Source organism: Mytilus edulis, chromosome 1, assembly GCF_963676685.1.
Source record: "Mytilus edulis chromosome 1, xbMytEdul2.2, whole genome shotgun sequence".
NCBI lineage: Eukaryota > Metazoa > Mollusca > Bivalvia > Mytilida > Mytilidae > Mytilus > Mytilus edulis.
The window spans coordinates 2,725,453-2,750,525 of NC_092344.1; the positions used below are offsets into that span (position 1 = coordinate 2,725,453).

The window sequence follows — 25,073 nt, forward strand, 5'->3', positions numbered from 1 at the left end:
TAGCAATTAACTGTTTTTAAAGGAGTTATGCTCAAAGAAATGTAATTAAATGGAAAATTGCATTGTACATGTTGTAAGTATTCTAACACCATCATTTCTTTTCTCATAGTTATGCAAATTATATCACTGGTTGATACAGCATGTACAGTGAAAGTATGGTTGATTATATGAATATGAAGGAAGTATTTGAGGTTAGCTGAAATACTTTATTTGAATGAGTTGTTATTTTACAGATCCAGTTGACAGAATTTATTCCCCACTTAGTTTGTCTAGTCACAGGAAGGGAACAACCATACTTTGGTAAAAATCAGTACAAACCTGTCTGGTGGCCTGATGGAGTGGCATGGACAACTCCAGACGAAGAATCAGATAATACTTTAGCATTACAGGTATTAACAATAGCTTTAGATATGTGAACATGCTTTACTGAGTGATGTGTTTTGCTTCAAAATACATTTTATTAATATACTTGGCAAATAAACATGATAAATAAAAGTATAAGATGAAAATCATGAATAATTGCATTATCTATAGACTCCTTGCAAAGACCTTCATCACATACATTGTCAACTCATAGTTCTCGTACACTATTATTCAGATATCACACACTGTCAGCTTATTATTCAGCTATCACACACTGTCACCATATTATTCAGGCCAAAAAAAAATATATGTCTGTTTCCTGCTTCCAAGGCAAATAAATCAGGGTCGGTTTTTTTTTTTGCACTCCCTGTCAGATTTGCAGTCGGTTAAATGTCATGTTTGGTTAGGGTCCTGTATCCCAAAATGATTTAATCCCTTTAAAGAAGCTTTAATTGAATAATCCTCCCAGTGCTGACATTTTTTAAACCTTAATTGTAGCACATTTGTGCTGGGAGCAGCCATTTTGATTGTTTGGGCATAGTAAAATACGGATCTGGATCGGACCGGAAACGATTTTTTTCCGGATTTGAATAAAAAGATCTAGGGTCAGGGGGTTTGAGTCAGGGTCAGTCGGGAAACAGGAAACATACATATATTTTTTTTTTGCCTCAGCTATCACACACTGTCAGCATATTATTCAGCTATCACAAGCATATTATTCAGCTATCACACACTGTCAGCATATTATTCAGATATCACACACTGTCAGCTTATTATTCAGATATCACACATTGTCAGCTTATTAATCAGATATCACACCTTGTCAGTATATTATTCAGATATCTCATATTGTCAGTATATTATTCAGATATCACACACTGTCAGCATATTATTCAGATATCACACACTGTCAGCATATTATTCAGATATCACACAATGTCGGCTTATTATTCAGATATCACACAATGTCAGCTTATTCATATATCACACATTGCCAGCTTATTATTCAGATATCACACATTGCCAGCTTTTTATTCAGATATCACACAATATCAGCATATTATTCAGATATCACACATTGTCAGCATATTATTCAGATATCACAAATTGTCAGCTTATTATTCAGATATCACACACTGTCAGCATATTATTCTGATATCACACAATGTCATCTTATTATTTAGATATCACACATTGTCAGCTTATTATTCAGATATCACATTGTCAGCTTATTATTATATATCACACATTGTCAGCATATTATTCAGATATCAAACATTCCCAGCTTATAATTTTGATATCACACATTGTCAACATATTATTCAGATATCACAAATTGTCGGCTTATCACACATTGTCAGTATATTATTCAGATTTCATCACTTGGCGTCCGTCGTCGTCGTCGTCGTTAACAATTTTTCAAACATCTTCTCCTCTGAAACTACTGAATGGATTTGAATGAAACTTAGCATGATTGTTCCTTAGAGTATCCTGCACAAAGTGTGTGCTTTGATTTTTGATCCGTCAAAAAACATGGCCGCCGTTACTTAAAATAGAACATAGGGGTCAAATGCAGTTTTTGGCTTATATCTCAAAAACGAAAGCATTTAGAGCAAATCTGACATGGGGTAAAAATGTTCATTAGGTCAAGATCTATCAGCCCTGAAATTTTCAGACGAATCAAACAAACCATTGTTGGGTTGCTGCCACTTAATTGGTAATTTTAAGGAAATTTTGCAGTTTTTGGTCATTATCTTGAATATTATTATAGATAAAGATAAACTGTAAACAGCAAAAATGATCAGCAAAGTAAGATCTACAAATAAGTTAATATGACCAAAATTGTCAATTGACCCTTAAGGGGTTATTGTCCTTTAATGACAACTAGAACACACCCGCGAAATCGCGGGCATTCAGAGCGTAGTTTAAAGTATGTAAAGTGTTGTTGGAAGAATTTTGTAAAATATTGAATGACTGGAGAATTTCAGAAAAAGTATCATAAGTCATATATAGGTTGTTTGGGACAGGAAAATGCTTTTTTTTTTATCCCTCCTCCTTTATTTCCAAAATTCCCAATTTTTGGTTTTCTATCAATTTCAATATGAACATAGTTTTCATTTAGTATGTTATGAACTTTTAAGTAAGAAGCCTGTAATTCAGTGGTTGTCGTTTGTTTATGTGTTACATATTTGTTTTTCGTTCACATTTTGTACATAAATAAGGCCGCTAGTTTTCTGGTTTGAATTGTTTTACATTGTCAGTTCGGAGCCTTTTGAAGCTGAGTATGCGGTATGGGTTTTGCTCGTTGTCGAAGGTCGTACGGTGACCTGTAGTTGTTAATTTCTGTGTCATATTGGTCTCTTGTGGAGAGTTGTCTTAACATGGCAATCATACCACATCTTCTTTTTTTTTGTAATCAATGAATTTTGTAAAAGATTTAATGACTGGAGAATTTTAGAAAAGGTATCAAAAGTTCACATGAATATTTTTAGCGCTTATCTGTATATTATGAACATTCATTACTATATAAATATAGTGTATTTACTTTCAATTCTAAGTTTACTAATCGATCCATGGTGGTCATTGATATAGTATACAGACCCTCTCTATTTAATAAACTCTGTGACCGCCGTGGATAGTAAACTTGAAAATGATAGAAGATAGAATTCTGAAAATACACTTCATTCTTTGTATATGTATGTTCAAAGTATACAGAAAAACGCAAACCGGAAGTCTAATCTGACTTAAAATTTTGTCCAATGACGGGACAATATCCGGATGCCTTTTTTCTCGTTTTTCTCCCAAAATAACTCAATCTGAATAATCATATGAATGGATGACAAATGCAACTATGCACTGTACCTATAGGACACAGAGGCGTGTTGATTAATTTATTGTGGAAAGGAGAGAAGCGACACCAAAAATGAGGTCTTCTCGTTTAATAGTATAGATTTTTCACAATTTGTTCATCATATTTGCTAACTTTAAAAAATCTTCTCCTCTGAAATTGTTGAATGGATTTGGATGAAACTTAGCATGATTGTTCCTTAGATTATCCTGCACAAAGTGTGTGCTTCGATTTTTGATCCGTCAAAAAACATGGCCGCCGTTACTTAAAATAGAACATAGGGGTCAAATGCAGTTTTTGGCTTATATCTCAAAAACGAAAGCATTTAGAGCAAATCTGACATGGGGTAAAAATGTTCATTAGGTCAAGATCTATCAGCCCTGAAATTTTCAGACAAACCATTGTTGGGTTGCTGCCACTTAATTGGTAATTTTAAGGAAATTTTGCAGTTTTTGGTCATTATCTTGAATATTATTATAGATACAGATAAACTGTTAAAGCAAAAATGTTAAGCAAAGTAAGATCTACAAATAAGTCAATTTGACCAAAATTGTCAATTGACCTCTTAAGGAGTTATTGCCCTTTAAAGACTTTTTTCACAATTTGTTCATCATGTTGACTTACTTTAAAAAATCTTCTCCTTTGAAACTGCTGTATCAATTTCAGCCAAACTTAGGCTAAATGAGTTTTAGAGTTTCAGAGTATCTAGTATAAATTTTATATTTCATTTCCTTGTATGTCAAGAAACATAGCTCCTATGGCTAAAATAGAACATAGGAGAAAATGATTTTTTTTTTTGCTTTTGAAGAAAATAGGACGATTCAAAGAACATTTAAATAAATTGAAAAGCCAAAATAATCATTGATATGAGATTAAACCAAAAAAATTCAGGTGAGCGATTCAGGCTCTTGAGAGCCTCTTGTTCAGATATCATACACTATGAGCAAATTATTCAGATATCACACATTGTCAGCTTATTATTCAGATATCACACATTGTCAGCATATTATTCAGATATCAAACATTGTCATCTAATTATTCAGATATCACACATTGCCAGCTTATTATTCAGATATCAAACATTGTCAGCGTATTATTCAGATATCACACATTGTCAGCATATTATTTGGATGTCACACAATGTCAGTATATTATTCAGATATCACACATTGTCAGTATATTATTCAGATACCATACACTGTGAGCATATTATTCAGATATCACACATTATCAGAATATTATTCAGATATCACAAATTGTCAGCTTATCACACATTGTCAGTATATTATTCAGATACCATACACTGTCAGCATATTATTCAGATATCACACATTTTCAGTATATTATTCAGATATCATACACTGGGAGCATTTTATTCAGATATCACAGATTTTCAGTTTATTATTCAAAAATGACACATTGTCAGTTTATTATTAAGATATTACACATTGTAAGCTTATTATTCAGATATCATTCATTGTCAGCTTATTATTCAGATATCACACATTGTCAGCTTATTATTTAGATATCACACATTGTCATCCTATTATTCAGATATCACACATTGCAGAGCTCCAGATAAGCTGCATATTTGTGTAATCATGCAATAAGAATAATTGAAAACCCAATGCAATTGCCCATTGCAGAGTTTTAAAACCCAATTCATGCAAAGAAAAACCCAATAATTTGTCAAAACCATGAGTTCTTAACGCTTTTAGTTGCTATCATGTGGGTTATTTACCCTTATCTATTACATAGTCGTTGTGTAAATCTATTTTTGTTATATTAAAAATCGGAAAATGTCCTTTCGTTCTAAAAATAAATTGATGAAAGGGTCTATGTTGAAATGTTCCATTGCTTAAAGGTACGGTACACGTGGTGAGGAAAACATCTCGATCTTCTCTGTCTTTATCCTATTATGTAGCCATGTCGTCATAATTCTTTTTGTACTTCTCAGGACTTAACATAACACTTAGCAATGAATTAAAACGAAAGTAAATTTCCGGTAAAAATATTGAATAGAAGCATGTTTTAGTTTTCTTTTGAGAGGATTATGATGATAACAAGACTCAGCTAGTGTTGTCAGAAAGTGTCCCTTGAACGCATGGGGTCGTGCAATGGCGCGTCCAGGCGTGTTTGTGTGCCTTAACGATAACAGGGTTAGAACTTGTGAAAACTTAATCAATTGGAAACATGAAAGGCCAAATCACTTATGAAGTCAGCATCGGAATCCAAAAGTTCTAATAAGGGACAAGTACATCCAGATTTATGTAAATAAAATTAGGCAAAAACATTGTTTATTTTTAGTTCAAGAGTATATATAGTATATATTTCAATTTAGTTGATGAGTGAACACACACATTCAATATCGTGATAATGAAAAAAAACAATACATTAAGGGCATACGATACAGTTACAGGGAAGGTAATGACGTTGCTAACGTAAAATGATATTTTCACGACGTCAAACTACGACATATCGGGAAAAGATGCATTTTTCGACTGATTTTTAGCTCACCTGGCCTAAAAGGCCATGTGAGCTTTTCTCATCACTTGGCGTCCGTCGTCGTCGTCGTCGTCGTCTGTCTTCGTTAACAATTTTTCAAACATCTTCTCCTCTGAAACTACTGAATGGATTTGAATGAAACTTAACATGATTGTTCCTTAGTATATCCTGCACAAAATGTGCGCTTTGATTTTTGATCCGTCAAAAAACATGGCCACCGTTACTTAAAATAGAACATAGGGGTCAAATGCAGTTTTTGGCTTATATCTCAAAAACGAAAGCATTTAGAGCAAATCTGACATGGGGTTAAAATGTTCATTAGGTCAAGATCTATCAGCCCTGAAATTTTCAGATGAATCAAACAAACCATTGTTGGGTTGCTGCCACTTAATTGGTAATTTTAAGGAAATTTTGCAGTTTTTGGTCATTATCTTGAATATTATTATAGATAAAGATAAACTGTAAACAGCAAAAAAGATCAGCAAAGTAAGATCTACAAATAAGTTAATAATATGACCAAAATTGTCAATTGACCCCTTAAGGGGTTATTGTCCTTTAATGACAATTTTTCACAATTTGTTCATCATATTTGCTAACTTTAAAAAATCTTCTCCTCTGTAACTACTGAATGGATTTGGTTAAAACTTAGCATGGTTGTTCCTTAGATTATCCTGCACAAAGTGTGTGCTTTGATTTTTGATCCGTCAAAAAACATGGCCGCCGTTACTTAAAATAGAACATAGGGGTCAAATGCAGTTTTTGGCTTATATCTCAAAAACGAAAGCATTAAGAGCAAATCTGACAGGAGTAAAAATGTTCATTAGGTCAATATCTATCAGCCCTGAAATTTTCAGATGATTCAAACATCCAATTGTTGGGTTGCTGCCACTTAATTGGTAATTTTAAGGAAATTTTGCACTTTTTGGTCATTATCTTGAATATTATTATAGATAAAGATAAACTGTAAACAGCAAAAAAGATCAGCAAAGTAAGATCTACAAATAAGTTAATATGACCAAAATTGTCAATTGACCCCTTAAGGGGTTATTGTCCTTTAATGACAATTTTTCACAATTTGTTCATCATATTTGCTAACTTTAAAAAATCTTCTCCTCTGAAACTACTGAATGGATTTGGTTTAAACTTAGCATGGTTGTTCCTTAGATTATCCTGCACAAAGTGTGTGCTTTGATTTTTGATCCTTTAAAAAACATGGCCACCGTTACTTAAAATAGAACATAGGGGTCAAATGCAGTTTTTGGCTTATATCTAAAAAACGAAAGCATTAAGAGCAAATCTGACATGGAGTAAAAATGTTCATTAGGTCAATATCTATCAGCCCTGAAATTTTCAGATGAATCAAACATCCAATTGTTGGGTTGCTGCCACTTAATTGGTAATTTTAAGGAAATTTTGCAGTTTTTTGTCATTTTCTTGAATATTATTATAGATAAAGATAAACTGTAAACAGCAAATATGATCAGCAAAGTAAGATCTACAAATAAGTCAATTTGACCAAAATTGTCAATTGACCTCTTTAGGAGTTATTGCCCTTTAAAGACTTTTTTCACAATTTGTTCATCATGTTGACTTACTTTAAAAAATCTTCTCTTATGAAACTGCTGTATCAATTTCAGCCAAACTTAGGCTAAATGAGTTTCAGAGTTTCAGAGTATCTAGTATAAATTTTATATTTCATTTCCTTGTATGTCAAGAAACATAGCTCCTATGGCTAAAATAGAACATAGGAGAAAATGATTTTTTTTTGCTTTTGAAGAAAATAGGACGATTCAAAGAACATTTAAATAAATTGAAAAGCCAAAATAATCATTGATGAGAGATTAAACCAAAAAAATTCAGGTGAGCGATTCAGGCTCTTGAGAGCCTCTTGTTATCATTCAAACTGATTTAATTTGAAAACGAGTGCATGGACCCCTATTTTTTAAAACAGCAATTTGTTTCATTTTGCAAGGAGATTATGTGACCCAAATTTTATAAAACTGTAAATAGCGCAATTTTTTTAATTTTGATAAACATGCAGCAAAAAATGACGTTTTTTCCTCTATTCATGAACATTTGATAAATATGAGTTATTTCTGAATAAAAATTGCATAATTTTTTAATGATACTTTTAAAATACAGAAATTATCGATTATTTAACAAAAAACAATCGTGTTTATCGTTTAAAACAAAAAAGTTAAGTCTTTCTTTCGAAAAAGAAAATACGGACACAAATCAGAATTTTGAGCAAATATACAAAATTTCGACCTCATTTTACTCAAAAAGTAGCACATTAAGGTATATTTTTTATTACATATTTGATTTAATCAAGTAAAAAATAGCCTATATGCAAATTTTCATCAACTTGTAAATACAGGTTCAAAACTGTATCGTATGCCCTTAAGGAGCTTGGTGGTGAAAAACCCAATTTGATATTTGCTTGAGGGGTGACTTGGAATTAATAATGCAATTGAAAAACTATTTCACTCAATAAAATAAAAAATGGAGGGGTAAAAACTCCAATTTGTGAATTCTTATCTGGAGCTCTGCACATTGTCAGCATATTATTCAGATATCACACATTGTCAGCTTATTATTCAGATATCACACATTGTCAACTTATTATTCAGATATCACACATCAGCATATTAATCATATTTTGTACACTTTCAACATTTTATTCAGATATCAAACATCAGAATATTATTCAGATCTTGTACACTTTCATCATTTTATTTAAGACTCTTGCATTGCCTGTATATTATTCAGATCTTGTACACTTTCAGCATTTTATTTAGATATCAAACATTGTCAGCATATTATTCAGATCTTGTACACCTTCAGCATTTTATTTAGATATCAAACATTGCCTGTATATTATTCAGATCTTGTACACCTTCAGCATTTTATTTAGATATCAAACATTGCCTGTATATTATTCAGATCTTGTACACTTTCATCATTTTATTTAGATATCAAACATTGTCAGCATATTATTCAGATCTTGTACACCTTCAGCATTTTATTTAGATATCAAACATTGTCAGCATATTATTCAGATCTTGTACACCTTCAGCATTTTATTCAGATATCAAACATTGCCTGTATATTATTCAGATCTTGTACACTTTCATCATTTTATTTAGATATCAAACATTGCCTGTATATTATTCAGATCTTGTACACCTTCATCATTTTATTTAGATATCAAACATTGTCTGCATATTATTCAGATCTTGTACACCTTCATCATTTTATTTAGATATCAAACATTGCCTGTATATAATTCAGATCTTGTACACCTTCATCATTTTATTTAGATATCAAACATTGCCTGCATATTGTTCAGATCTTGTACACTTTCATCATTTTATTTAGATATCAAACATTGCCTGTATATTGTTCAGATCTTGTACACTTTCATCATTTTATTTAGATATCAAACATTGTCAGCATATTATTAAAATCCTTTGCACTGTCAGAATGTTATTTAGATGAGCATATCTATTTTTTTTGTAGATACAAGCCCAGGAATTAAGAGCAGTTGTAAGAAGTTGTTATAAACATCTGGGCCAGGAAAGTTTATTGGGAGGGGCTTCTGAACCGTCAGAGATAACCAAGGTAAAAAGTATAAACATCTGGGCCAGGAAAGTTTATTGGGAGGGGCTTCTGCACTGTCAGAGATAACAAAGGTAAAAGTATAAACATCTGGGCAAGGTAAGTTTATTGGGAGGGGCTTCTGAACTGTTAGAGATAACCAAGATAAAAGTATAAACATCCTGGCCAGGAAAGTTTATTGGGAGGGGCTTCTGCACTGTCAGAGATAACAAAGGTAAAAGTATAAACATCTGGGCAAGGAAAGTTTATTGGGAGGGGCTTCTGAACCGTCAGAGATAACCAAGGTAAAAAGTATAAACATCTGGGCCAGGAAAGTTTATTGGGAGAGGCTTCTGAACCGTCAGAGATAACCAAGGTAAAAGTATAAACATCTGGGCCAGGTAAGTTTATTGGGAGGGGCTTCTGAACTGTTAGAGATAACCAAGATAAAAGTATAAACATCCTGGCCAGGAAAGTTTATTGGGAGGGGCTTCTGCACTGTCAGAGATAACAAAGGTAAAAGTATAAACATCTGGGCAAGGAAAGTTTATTGGGAGGGGCTTCTGCACTGTCAGAGATAACAAAGGTAAAAGTATAAACATCTGGGCAAGGAAAGTTTATTGGGAGGGGCTTCTGAACCGTCAGAGATAACCAAGGTAAAAGTATAAACATCTGGGCCAGGAAAGTTTATTGGGAGAGAGTTCTGAACTGTTAGAGATAACCAAGATAAAAGTATAAACATCCTGGCCAGGAAAGTTTATTGGGAGGGGCTTCTGCACTGTCAGAGATAACAAAGGTAAAAGTATAAACATCTGGGCAAGGAAAGTTTATTGGGAGGGGCTTCTGCACTGTCAGAGATAACCAAGGTAAAAGTATAAACATCTGGGCCAGGAAAGTTTATTGGGAGGGGCTTCTGCACCGTCAGAGATAACCAAGGTAAAAGTATAAACATCTGGGCCAGGAAAGTTTATTGGGAGAGGCTTCTGAACCGTCAGAGATAACCAAGGTAAAAGTATAAACATCTGGGCCAGGTAAGTTTATTGGGAGGGGCTTCTGCACTGTCAGAGATAACAAAGGTAAAAGTATAAACATCTGGGCCAGGAAAGTTTATTGGGAGGGGCTTCTGCACCGTCAGAGATAACAAAGGTAAAAGTATAAACATCCTGGCCAGGAAAGATTATTGGGAGGGGCTTCTGCACTGTCAGAGATAACCAAAATAAAAGTATAAACATCCTGGCCAGGAAAGTTTATTGGGAGGGGCTTCTGCAATGTCAGAGATAACCAAAATAAAAGTATAAACATCCTGGCCAGGAAAGTTTATTGGGAGGGGCTTCTGAACCGTCAGAGATAACAAAGGTAAAAGTATAAACATCTGGGCCAGGAAAGTTTATTGGGAGGGGCTTCTGCACTGTCAGAGATAACAAAGGTAAAAGTATAAACATCTGGGCCAGGAAAGTTTATTGGGAGGGGCTTCTGCACCGTCAGAGATAACAAAGGTAAAAGTATAAACATCTGGGCCAGGAAAGTTTATTGGGAGGGGCTTCTGCACCGTCAGAGATAACAAAGGTAAAAGTATAAACATCCTGGCCAGGAAAGTTTATTGGGAGGGGCTTCTGCACTGTCAGAGATAACCAAAATAAAAGTATAAACATCCTGGCCAGGAAAGTATTGGGAGGGGCTTCTGAACCGTCAGAGATAACAAAGGTAAAAGTATAAACATCTGGGCCAGGTAAGTTTATTGGGAGGGGCTTCTGCACCGTCAGAGATAACCAAGGTAAAAGTATAAACATCTGGGCCAGGAAAGTTTATTGGGAGGGGCTTCTGCACCGTCAGAGATAACCAAGGTAAAAGTATAAACATCTGGGCCAGGTAAGTTTATTGGGGGGGGCTTCTGCACCGTCAGAGATAACAAAGGTAAAAGTATAAACATCTGGGCCAGGTAAGTTTATTGAGAGGGGCTTCTGCACTGTCAGAGATAACCAAAATAAAAGTATAAACATCCTGGCCAGGTAAGTTTATTGGGAGGGGCTTCTGCACCGTCAGAGATAACAAAGGTAAAAGTATAAACATCCTGGCCAGGAAAGTTTATTGGGAGGGGCTTCTGCACTGTCAGAGATAACCAAAATAAAAGTATAAACATCCTGGCCAGGAAAGTTTATTGGGAGGGGCTTCTGCAATGTCAGAGATAACAAAGGTAAAAGTATAAACATCTGGGCCAGGTAAGTTTATTGGGAGGGGCTTCTGCACCGTCAGAGATAACCAAGGTAAAAGTATAAACATCTGGGCCAGGAAAGTTTATTGGGAGGGGCTTCTGCACCGTCAGAGATAACCAAGGTAAAAGTATAAACATCTGGGCCAGGTAAGTTTATTGGGAGGGGCTTCTGCACCGTCAGAGATAACAAAGGTAAAAGTATAAACATCTGGGCCAGGTAAGTTTATTGGGAGGGGCTTCTGCACTGTCAGAGATAACAAAGGTAAAAGTATAAACATCTGGGCCAGGTAAGTTTATTGGGAGGGGCTTCTGCACTGTCAGAGATAACCAAAATAAAAGTATAAACATCCTGGCCAGGTAAGTTTATTGGGAGGGGCTTCTGCACTGTCAGAGATAACCAAAATAAAAGTATAAACATCCTGGCCAGGAAAGTTTATTGGGAGGGGCTTCTGCACCGTCAGAGATAACAAAGGTAAAAGTATAAACATCTGGGCCAGGAAAGTTTATTGGGAGGGGCTTCTGCACTGTCAGAGATAACCAAAATAAAAGTATAAACATCCTGGCCAGGAAAGTTTATTGGGAGGGGCTTCTGCACCGTCAGAGATAACAAAGGTAAAAGTATAAACATCTGGGCCAGGAAAGTTTATTGGGAGGGGCTTCTGAACCGTCAGAGATAACCAAGGTAACAGTATTGCCAGATATTTAACTACTGAGTAATTTCATGAATTCTGAACTGACAGCTGATCATAATGTCATCCTTCTTTATAAACTGGCTCAAAAGCTGGAAAGAATTATCATAATTTATTATATTACTGTTGTTTGATTACTTTTTATTATACGACCGCAAAAATTTTAATTTTTCGTCGTATATTGCTATCACGTTGGTGTCGTCGTCGTCGTCCGAATACTTTTAGTTTTCGCACTCTAACTTTAGTAAAAGTGAATAGAAATCGATGAAATTTTGACACAAGGTTTATGACCACAAAAGGAAGGTTGGGATTGATTTTGGAAGTTTTGGTCCCAACATTTTAGGAATTAGGGGCCAAAAAGGGCCCAAATAAGCATTTTCGTGGTTTTCGCACTATAACTTTAGTTTAAGTGAATAGAAATCTATGAATTTTGACATAAGGTTTATGACCACAAAACTTGAAAAGGAAGGTTGGGATTGATTTTGGGAGTTTTGGTTCCAACAGTTTAGGAATTAGGGGCCAAAAAAGGGCTCAAATAAGCATTATTCTTGGTTTTCGCACAATAACTTAAGTATAAGTAAATAGAAATCTATGAAATTTAAACACAAGGTTTATGACCATAAAAGGAAGGTTGGGTTTGATTTTGGGAGTTTTGGGTCCAACAGTTTAGGAATAAGGGGCCCAAAGGGTCTAAAATTGAACTTTGTTTTTTTTCATCAAAAATTGAATAATTGGGGTTCTTTGATATGCTAAATCTAACTGTGTATGTAGATTCTTAATTTTTGGTCCCGTTTTCAAATTGGTCTACATTAAGGTCCAAAGGGTCCAAAATTAAACTTAGTTTGATTCTAACAAAAATTGAATCCTTTGGGTTCTTTAATATGTTGAATCTAGAAATGTATTTAGATTTTTTATTATTGGCCCAGTTTTCAAGTTGGTCCAAATTGGGGTCCAAAATTAAATTTTGTTTGATTTCATCAAAAATTGAAGAATTGGGGTTATTGATATATGCCAAATCTAACTGTGTATGTAGATTCTTAATTTTTGGTCCCGTTTTCAAATTGGTCTACATTAAAGTCCAAAGGGTCCAAAATTAAACTAAATTTGATTTTAACAAAAATTGAATTCTTGGGCTTTTTTGATATGCTGAATCTAAACATATACTTAGATTTTTGTTTATGGGACCAGTTTTCAAGTTGGTTCAAATCAGGATCCAAAATTATTATATTTGTACATAAGTATTGTGCAATAGCAAGAAATTTTCAATTGCACAGTATTCAGCAATAGCAAGAAATCTTCAATTGCACAGTATTGTGCAATAGAAAGAAATTTTCAATTGCTCAGTATTGCGCAATAGCAATAAATCTTCAATTGCACAGTATTGTGCAATAGCAAATATTTTCAATTGCACAGTATTGCGCAATAGCCAGAAATATCTAATTGCACAATATTGTGCAATAGCAAGAAATTTTCAATTGATTGGAGTTATCTTTCTTTGTCCAGAATAGTAGTTGAGTCAACTTAAATCATTGTTTTATACAATATACAATGTATATTCACTTTTACTACCAACTGATAAATTAAAACAGTCTTTACCATTCAGTGATAACAAGCACCTTTTGTTACATTTTAATATTTAATGATGTACTTAAATGAGTAGTTATTGTTGCAAACTCCATTAAAAATTTGAATTGAGATCAGTTTTGGAAAAGGGAAAGGGGGATGTGAAAAAAAAAATGGTGGGGGGGGGGGGTTAAATTTTTCTCATTTCAGATTTCATAAATAAAAAGAAAATTTCTTCAAACATTTTTTTGAGAGGATTAATATTCAACAGCATAGTGAATTGCTCAAAGGCAAAAAAAAATTTTTAAAGTTCATTAGACCACATTCATTCTGTGTCAGAAACCTATGCTGTGTCAACTATTTAATCACAATCCAAATTTAGAGCTGTATCCAGCTTGAATGTTGTGTCCATACTTGCCCCAACTGTTCAGGGTTCAAACTCTGCGGTCGTATAAAGCTGCGCCCTGCGGAGCATCTGGTTATTTCTCATTGTTTGAAGCTGGACATAGCTTTTTTTATTGTAGCCCCACATTGCATATTCATATATTGTAGCCCCACATTGCATATTCATATATTGTAGCTCTTTATTGCCATTTAACTGTAAACCAGGATTTATTTGAATGTGGAATCATTTTGAATTGGGGAATACAGATTAGAAATTCACAGTGAAGTTAACCTGACTAAATAGTGTTACACACATGGCTAAGGTTAATTTTACTCCCAAACATGGCTACCTATATATTGTTGGGTTACTTATGATTATACATTTCTTATCAATTTTCCAGAATTCAAAATTATTCAAAATTCAATCAATTCCATGTTTGTAGCTCAACATTGATATTGCCTTCTAAAAGTATCTCCATCTTGCCTTTTCACAGTAGCTCCACCTCACCGTTTCACAGTAAGCATACATTGCTTTCTCATAGTTCAAAATTACATCCAACTGATTCCAACAATAGCCCAAAATTGCCTGCTCACAGTAGCTCCACTTTTCCTTACCACGTAAGCTTCACATTTTTACACTCAATAATAAATTTGGAACTATGCCATTCTTTACATAATGATATATTATAATCTTTAACAAAAGTGGACTATTGTACAGTACATATGTGTTGACATACATTTTGCATGGTAAAAAAATCAGAATAAGTCAACATTAACAATTTTTATCACACAAAAATAGCCAGACATTTTTTGTATTATCTGTTATGAGGGTTAGCTTCAATTTTAACTCCCTTTCATTAGTGGCTAATAAATTAATGTCAAATGATAGGCTTGATAGTACAAACTTCCATTATATGTTAGTTACTATTGTAGGATGAGGTGGTAGAATCTCCTGCTAGTCAAGAAACCAGTCTGCCTGATACTGGAGGTAACAAATGTTAGGCCAAGTAGGCATTATAATTAGTACAGTAAAATCTCTGATAACTGGTCATTGAAATTTTCTTTGATTTTTAAATCAAGTGGCCCATAAGGCTTTGTGAGCTATTTCAAGTAGGTCATCAAAATGGCCACCATTGCTAAAAATAGAACATTAAAGTAAAACACATTTATTGTCTTATATCTTTGAAACTATCTTAGAGGCGTTGTGGTTCTTTAGTGAGGATTATTGACATATTTTCATGTTTTGCCAATTATCTCTATAACTATACCAGATATCAAAAACTGTATGCAGCAAAAAAGATCATCAATGCAGGATCTCCAAAAACACCATTGTGATCAAAACCATTGTGTGTGACTACTTGTGTAGTTTTGGCCCTTAAATCTACATTTTGACTAAGACTATGAAATATAGATAAAAACTAAACAATAAAAAGTATCAGCAAAACTGCATATTTTTTTAGTGATCTTGAAATTTATGATATACATTTTGATAATAGACAATATGTTGAAAAAGGTATCAAAGATTTTTCAGTTAGAAGGAATTCTGCTTTAAGTGAACTAGTATCAAGGCAAGGCTTGGATTGCACTGGTAGCCAGTTTATACAATTTATTATAAAATAATTTTTTTTTTACCTTTTGGGGAACAATTTATTTACAGAATAAACATGTTGTAGTTAACGTAGGGGTCAGTTTTCACAGATTTTACTGTTTGAATTTATTCAGCATAATTATCAGACATATCCAGCTGTTTATTGCTTATTTTTGATTTTAATGTCACACAGCATATAAAGATATTGGTGAAAAGTAAATAAGACAGCAAGCCACCAACACAAGTATACATAAAGAAAAAAACATGAAAATATTAGGTAGAAAAATTATATTCACCCAAATCTAGACATCTTTCAAATAATTTTACAAATGACGGCGATCTTTAACTCACACTAAAAGTAGAAAAAATAATCCAACAATGCATTTGATTACTATAATTCAAAATGTCATCATCTACAATGAAATCAGGCCGATGAAAAAAATTTGTGCTACAAAGTAATACAAACAGGAGCTAATGGAGATATTATCAAAAAGAACTCCAAAAACAAGATCCTCCATTTTTATGCCTGTAAAAACTAAAGCTGCGTCTGTTATAATCAGATCTTGATAGTTGTTGTTTCTGTACAAAAGTATTCACACATTTTTTCTAAGCATTTGTAATGCTACAAATCTTACCTGATAGGATTCATTGATGTAGTTTTTGTTTTGAATTAATTGAGTATATTTTCATTGATATTTTCTACTTTTGAAGGTGGTTGTCAAGAAAGTGTTGAAGACCCTATATGGATATGTTTTCTGTGTGCTCAACAATTCGCTGATCAGGAGGAATTAATGACTCACCAAGACAAGTGTGAAGAAGAGGCTGAGAAGGAGGAGTCTAAGCCCCCACCTCCTCCTCCTCCTCCTCCTTGTCGTCCTCCCACACCTCCAGTGAGAAAGTTAAGACCACGTCGTACTAAACCAACACACATAGTTATACAGCCTCAAACAGCACAATATCAAGTCCAGCCAGTTAAATTAGTCTGCCATAGGAGGAGACGATTTACACCAGAACCTTATGTTCCTCCAAAAACAGAGGATTTTCTTAAAGCTCTTAATTTATACGACAAACCAAAGGAACCTCCAAGAGTTGTAACCCCTGTCTCAGATATTGATAGTGATTGTGAAATAATTGACGTCACATATGATGAATCTGCTGTACAAACACCCAGAACTCCCAAATCATTAATGTCACAGTTGAGTAGAGACACACATAACAGTTGTAGAAAACGACACTTAAGTTTTACTCAGGCATTGGAACTTCCTGAGGGTTATAGCTCAGAAGACTCCGAGAGTGAAACTGAAAGTGGATCTCAGAAGAACAAATTGAAAACTCCACTTGGAACTTTACTTTGTGGCGTTGATTTAACTTCCCCATTAGGGCAGAGGGTTAAGAAACATTGGAAGATTGATACTAATTATACAATCATAAGTGGAGATAAAATAGAACAGTTTTGTTCTGGACCAATGAAAAATGATTTTGTGGAAAAATTACGCCACAGAGGAGAATCTTCATACCCAATTGTATTCAATAAAAAGAACCGAAGGCATATGTCTAAACATAAACATTCATATAAATTTAACTCAGGACAAAGAAAGGAATTCATGATGCGTTTAAAAACTGGACTTACAAAAAGAAGCAGAAAATTATTGGAGGACATAGTAAAATGTTGTGTTAAACTTGACCGAGTGAAACCAGGAGTGATAAGGAGATGGTTAAGGCCTAAGCCCCCTCCACCCTATCCGTATGCATACATCCGTAGAATGTATGAACAGGAACATCCTATTATTAAGAAAATAGTACAGAAACCCAAACCTGGACCTAAATATGCCAAATTAAAACAAATAACTGATGGTCTGCGCAAACTAAACAGGCCTCACAATCTTCTTCCAAATCAGCGAATGTTTTCTAAAGTAGTTCATAACCCAGATGGTTCTACTAGTATGAGAATGGTTTACCAACATCCCACTTCCCAAGTTAGACCTCAGTTTGGTAATGTGCCAGGTAATCGGAGAAAACAAACATTTAATCAAAGTACAGTGCGGCAGATAGATCCCGATGACATTGAGATAATTGAACTGTCATCTTCTGATGAGGAGGGAGATAAAATACCTCAGCAACCTCCTCAGACAGCTTCACTTCCTCCCAAAGGGATGACCACATTTAAAAACATAACTGGGGTGGCAACAAGTCCTCAGATAGCAAGGAGGATGGCAGTTCCTAACTCACAAAAGCTATTCAGGTCACATCAGCAGCATTCGCCGGGTATGATGTCACCAAGAATGAATTTTTACCCAAGACTTCAGCAGCAAGTCTCAAGGCCTATAAGTCCTTCAAATACAAGAGAAAGAATATTTCAAGGTGTAAGAGGAATATTAAGTCCGTCATCATTACAAAATAAATCTCATACTGCTATACATTCCTCACCTCCGGGCGCAAGTACTTGTAAAGAACTAATGCAAAATTCCAAGCCTGTATCAGGTTTTGTAAATAGAGCAATGTTTAAAGAGACACCACAGATCCTTAGAACCTCTCAGAATAGTCCATCCAAATCAATCAACAAAAATTCACCAAAAGCAGCAGGTTTTCCTGGTTATGTACGAATGGACTACACAGTCCCTGCTGATTCCACTACTAGTTCTGTAGGTGCAAGCTTTAATGTTAAGTATACTAATGGATCCCCTGTCATATCTAAAACTATGGTCCAACCTGTACCGACCAACAGGTCACCATTAATTACACAGCCAAAACCACGAGATCCTATAATGGAGTCAGATGTCATTGTTATTGATGATGAGGATTGATTGTAATTAATTATTTATTTATCATAGTCATGCTGGTATTCATGTAAATTGTCTTTGTTTCTGAAAACATCATGTTCTATCATTCTATAGCAAAAACTATAGCAAAAAATGTTTTGCATCTAAGATTTTTGTATGTTAGTTCTGTATACTTTAATTTCTGATTTAAGCAATATACCTTGATGCAATTTGAACATGATCAATAAGGCATTCATTTAGCAAGTCATATTAGACTTCTTCTCTATGTGCAAAATTAGAATGTTCAGACATTAGTTTGTTTAAATTATCATCTAAAGAAAGCAGCATATAATTGTAGGATAATGCATGATTATTGGTTAAAATTTTCCTTATTAGATATTTATGACGTATAAAAATGCTTCTTTTGGTAATTTTATTGGGTCTTAAAGCTTTTACAGAATCACATTTTGTATGAAGTACAGAATAGCTTCAAACTAAATATCCTGCTTTCAACTCTGTCCAACCTCAAAAAATTAAAGAAGCATTAATTCTTATAACATTTCTATGCTACAACCATGAAATGAGGAATTTAATCTAGCCTTTTTTTCTTTTTTTTAATAATAATATTTAAATGTTGTCATGAAGAGTACATGCAGTCATAGAAAATGATTAGTGCTCAAGCTTGCAAGAAAATAATAAATTGTAAGAAGGACATATATTCACCAATATTCATGCAATATTCCTTTTATTGTAAAGTAAAGATAGAAAAACTGAGTACTCATATTTGTGTCACTGTTGAAGGTTTATTTGCACTAGTGCAATACAATGCATTATTACATTCTTAATTCTGGTACTAATCTGTATGAAATATGTTGTTGCTGTACTATGAATTATTGAATATAGATTCTTCCACTGCATTGAATGGGATACAATATTTCTGCTCTTGAAACAGCTCCTTGGAGCCTTTAGTTTGATATGTTCATTCCTGACTGACTTGTTAAAAGAATGCCTCAGATTCTATTTGTGGCCAAAATCTTGTATTTCGTCATTTAAAAATTATTGAAATTTTTTATACAAACGCAAAAAAATTTTGCATTCGTATAATGGTATGATGTGACGGCAATGTTGTCGTCGTCTGAAGACACATTTGGTGTTCGGACAATAACTTTAGTTTAAGTGAATGGATCTCTATGAAATTTAATAAGAAGGTTCAATACCACAAAAGGAAGGTTGGGATTGATTTTGGGGATGATGTTCCCAACCGTTTTGGAATTTAGGGGCCCTAAAAGGGCCCAAGATAAGTATTTTTCTACTTTTTAGCTCACCTGGACCTGGTCCCAAAGGGCCAAGTGAGATTTTCTCATCACTTGGCGTCCTTCGTCTGTAAACTTTTACAAAAATCTTCTCCTCTGAAACTATTGGGCCAAATTTAACCAAACTTGGACAAAATCATCATTGGGGTATCTAGTTTATAAAATGTGTCCGATGTCCCAGCCAACCAACCAAAATGGCCGCCATGGCTAAAAATAGAACATAGGGGTAAAATGTAGATTTTGGCTTATATCCCTGAAACCAAAGCATTTAGGGCAAATCTGAAATGGGGTAAAAAAATTTATCAAGTCAAGATCTATCTGCCCTTAAATTTTCAGATGAATCAGACAACCAGTTGTAGGGTTGCTGCGCCTGACTTTGTAATTTTAAGGAAATTTTGCTGTTTTTGGTTATTATTCAGAATATTATTATAGATAGCGATAAACTATAAACAACAATAATTTTTAGCAAAGTAAGATCTACAAATAAGTCAACATGACTAAAATGGTCAGTTGACCCCTTTAGGAGTTATTGCCCTTTATAGTCAATTTTAACAATTTTAACAAAACTGTTCAGGGTTTCGACCTCTGCAGTAGTATAAAGCTGCGCCCTGTGGAGCATCTTGTTTAGGGTGCTATAAACAGTTTCGTACTAAAAACTAGGGGTATTTCCCCAGTGAGATTTACATACTGATGGAATTCCCTGCTATTTATATACCACTAAATGAAAAAGTTGATTGTTTTTTATGTTCAATGTGAAAAACATATATTGAAGTTCAATTAAAATGCCACTTTTGTCAAGATTTAAAAAAAAAAAAATGTTTTTGTGACTTCCTACTATATGGGAGGCAACTCCATAAACAGCTGATTTTCACCTGTTGCAAAAAGCACTTTGATTTGTCAGGTAAGATAGCTCCTTTCGGAGCAGGCGAACGTAGGCTGAAACTACATTTTCTTAAATCAGCCGGATAAGCTCTTCGAAATGCATATTATAAGAAATCTCAAATATATGCACAGGTTACTGATCCGTGTGTCCAAAGGTGGTCTGTTTTTAAGGTTTTTTAGGGGGGAAAATGCCTAATTTCCAGCTGATAACTTGTACCAATTTGCATGTTTAAACAAGAGATGTTGGATTTTTTTTTATTTATTCAGAAAGTTCATAGAACTATCTTTCCATTGATGTATAGATATCTATATAACTATGAAATCTGACTTCTGCATGATGGGTCCACTATTACATGCCCTGTTACAGAATGACGTCACGTAAAAAACTGTTGATTGCACTCTAATGGTTATAAATGATCAAATTTAATATAATTAATTTATTAGCCAAAGAAGTAATTTAACAGCAATATGTGCTTGAAGAAAACTTTATATAGAAATTACTAGTCCAAATAATTATGACGTCTGGAAAGGCTATTTAATTTTTTTGCTTCGGCGCCTTCCCAGTACAGACTAAGAAATGACCAATAATGCATATAATATTCTTTAAGAAGTCAAATTCATATAAAGGCAGCCATGGTTACAAATTTTATAATCAGAACTTTGAAATTCTAGAGCTTTATTTGATGATGATAGCACTTTTAAATGATAAAATTAATGTGACTGGGGATTAGATATCTTGATTAGACCATTTAGTTTCTGAATAATGATCAAAATTTCTTTCAATGAATTTGCTTCTACATGGTTGTTTAACAACCTTGACCACCCATAAAGGTCTTGCACATTTGGCAATTCACGTATCAATTATGTCATCCAGTATGTTTCAAAAGTAAAAATTCTATAAAAATGAAATTTCATATGGGCATTAATAGCAAAATATCATTTGAGAACAGATTGGAAGTAAAAGGATTCACAAACTTATATTGATTTCTTTTCTCTTTTTCTGAAAAAATGTATCACACTTTTATTTGTTTAAATTGTACATACACATTGTATAACCTTATTAAAACCTCTTTTCATAGTGCTAATTTTATTTGAGAAACAAAAAGGTACAGATTTATTGCTAAAAGGGTGTGTCTTATACTAGAACAGTATTCCTTCTAGCAACTGTATTCCTTCTAGCAACTGTGGTCAAATTTAATTGGCTAACATGATGGACCTTTTTTTTGGTTACATCTTATGAGAAGCCAGTTAGGTTTTATAAACTTTATAGGAGGTCCAAAATGAAGTCTGTTCTGTACTTAACTTATTGCCTGTAATCACAATTTTTAACTTATGTATGTCCTTCAATCTGCTAAAATTCTATTCGTATTTACTTTTTGGTCTTGGAAAACTATTATGCCTTATAGATTTTATGAAGGAACCTTCAAATATTGAATTTATTCAGGGTTAGTAGTTACGCATTATAAACTTTTGTATATATTTAGTGTATTTAAGTTAAGTGATGTTTATATATCTTTTAAGATGAATTTATTGCAGCATTTTGTATGTAGTTATTTTTTTGCAAAATTTATATTCATAGAGTTTAATGACAATTTTTGTTATCAGAATCTGAATCTAAAAATCATTTGATTCATGGTAAGATTGTGTAGAGCAAACCCTATTTTCAATTAATGTCTTACTAAGACAAAACTTAGGCTTGCCATTTTGTCAGCAAATAGTAGTGTTTCAAAGCTTTATATTTACAGCTGATTGCATTGAGTGTGTAGGTAAAAGTATTATTTTTGGTTAGCTTGCTTGTTAGCTGAACCTTGAAGTCATAATTAGGTGAGGAAACTATCATCCTCTAAGAGTATACTAGTCTGACAGATAACCAATATATCTGTCTGTAGGACTAGACTACTTCGAAAAGGCAGATAGTTTACCTTACCTAATAATGACTTCACTATTCAGCTAGCAAGCAAGCTAGCCAAAGATATAACCTTTACCCACACACTCAATGCAATCGGATGTAAGAAGTAAGAAAAGCTTTACATTCTATATTTAATATGTAGCTCTTTTAAGAACCCATCAATCTATGTCCACATTACCTCAGTGGCCAGGTGGTCTAAGTAACTAATGTATCACTAGCCTGTCAGTACTGACCACTGTTTATAGTTTGAATCTGGTACCTGGTAGGTACATTTGACTCCAATCTTAATTTATTGTTGGATTTGGTGAAGTCTAGATATGGTTTGTTTTTGCAGCAGGTGATTTCAGTCTTGTTTGTGTACACAGCAGCATTTTCAATGGAGGATATCAATTTTATGTAATTAGTTACTTTTGTTTTCAACCAGTTTTCTGTGGTCTTCCAAGGTTTCTGGAATTTTGATGTGCAGATAAAAGATTTGCACCACTTTTTGTGAACATATATTTTTAGAAATTTTGTAAGTTTAAAACCTTGTTTTTTGTCGAGCCTGCAACTTTTGTTGCAGAAAGCTCGACATAGGGATAGTGATCCGGCGGCGGCTACGGCGGCGGCGGCGTTAGCTCACTTCTTAAAAGCTTTATATTTTAGAAGGTAGAAGACCTGGATACTTCATACTTTGTATATAGATGCTTCATGCTACGAAGTTTCCGTCAGTCACATGTCCAATGTCCTTGACCTCATTTTCATGGTTCAGTGACCACTTGAAAAAAAAGTTTAAATTTTTTGTAATGTTGAATTCTCTCTTATTATAAGTAATAGGATAACTATATTTGATATGTGCGTACCTTGCAAGGTCCTCATGTCTGTCAGACAGTTTTCACTTGACCTCGACCTCATTTCATGGATCAGTGAACAAGGTTAAGTTTTGGTGGTCAAGTCCATATCTCAGATACTATAAGCAATAGGGCTAGTATATTCCGTGTATGGAAGGACTGTAAGGTGTACATGCCCAACTGGCAGGTGTCATCTGACCTTGACCTCATTTTCATGGTTCAGTGGTTATAGTTAAATTTTTGTGTTTTGCTCTGTTTTTCTCATACTATATGCAATAGGTCTACTATATTTGTTGTATGGAATGATTGTAAGGTGTACATATCTAGCGGGCAGATGTCATGTGACCCTGACCTCATTTTCATGGTTCAGTGGTCAAAGTTAAGTTTTTGAGTTTTGGTCTTTTTATCTAATACTATATGCCATAGGTCAACTATATTTGGTGTATGGAAATATTTTATGATCTTTATGTCAGTCACGCAGGTTTTATTTGACCCTGACCTCATTTTCACGGTTCATTGCACAGTGTTAAGTTTTTGTGTTTTGGTCTATTTTTCTTGTAACTATAAGTAATGGGTCAACTATATATGTTGTATAGAAGCATTGTTAGCTGAACATGTCTGCTTGGCATGTTTCATCTGACCTTGACCTCATTTTCAAGGTTCATTGGTCTTTGTTTAGTTATCTTGGTTAATGTTAAGTTTATGTGACAGTTGTAATAAAGCTTAGCTTTACACCTAGGACTATCAACATAATATCAATGATTAGTATAGAAGGCGAGACATTTCAGCGTGTGCACTCTTGTCTTACTTTTGAGAATTTATAGAAATAAATAGTGTGAAGTTACCTTTGAACATGAAGTTGAACTCTAGTGTGAACATTTGTAGCTTGACATTGGCCTCAATGTATTGAAGATGAGGAGCAGCAATTAAGGTGCTTTGTTTTTGTGTTGGGTTTATTAAGAACATATATAAAAGAAATGAAGAGGATGTTAGCTATTACATACCAAAACATTTTGCAGTGTCATGAATAAATATTAAATATCCTTTTTATTTGAATTACCTTTCTATATTTTCAACTAAAGGTTCCTGTAAGTATATGAAATAGATGTGTTATTACTATTTATATTATTTCAAATTACAAACTGTAAGCTTTCCATTCCCTCTTTTAGAGTCTGGCAAGTTTTCATAAAGACAAATTTCTGGCTACATTCTTTTTTCTATTCATCAGATTGTTATAAAGCAAAACATTATCAGATGAAAAAGAATATAGAAGTCCAATGATTATATTTTCATACATCATACCTGTAAAATTTTCATGAAGTAGGTCGATTTTTCAATGAAAAATGTTCATTTTTTGATTTGATTCAAATCATATATATTTTTGTACAGATACATTTATGTATAAAATATTGATCAAGATTCATATTTTGTATTCACTTTCTGTGTCTTTATTGAAGTCAGAAAAGGTATGAAATATTGATCAAATTCACATTTTGTATTCACTTTCTGTATGTCTTTATTGAAGTCAGAAAAGGTATAAAATATTGATCAAGATTCACATTTTGTATTCACTTTCTGTATGTCTTTATTGAAGTCAGAAAAGGTATAATAAACTGCATATTAGAAAAGAA

At 33.7% G+C, this 25,073-nt stretch overlaps 1 protein-coding gene and 1 long non-coding RNA gene across 5 annotated transcripts in view; both read left to right on the forward strand.

Annotated features, from left to right (window-relative positions):
* Nucleotides 1-19,353, forward strand: part of LOC139521677 (uncharacterized) — a 34,160-nt gene extending 14,807 nt beyond the window's left edge. For all 4 annotated transcript variants that reach the window (XM_071315202.1, XM_071315192.1, XM_071315212.1 and 1 more), the window contains 4 exons: nucleotides 234-389; nucleotides 9,236-9,337; nucleotides 15,095-15,149; nucleotides 16,461-19,353. In XM_071315202.1, coding sequence (XP_071171303.1) covers nucleotides 234-389; nucleotides 9,236-9,337; nucleotides 15,095-15,149; nucleotides 16,461-18,553 — 2,406 coding nt within the window. In that variant the 3' untranslated portion in view covers nucleotides 18,554-19,353. The remainder of the gene's footprint in view (nucleotides 1-233; nucleotides 390-9,235; nucleotides 9,338-15,094; nucleotides 15,150-16,460) is intronic.
* A 4,891-nt stretch (nucleotides 19,354-24,244) lies between these two features.
* On the forward strand, nucleotides 24,245-25,073 carry LOC139521693 (uncharacterized). The gene is made up of 2 exons (XR_011664052.1): nucleotides 24,245-24,841; nucleotides 24,977-25,073. It is a non-coding gene; the product is annotated as an uncharacterized lncRNA (long non-coding RNA).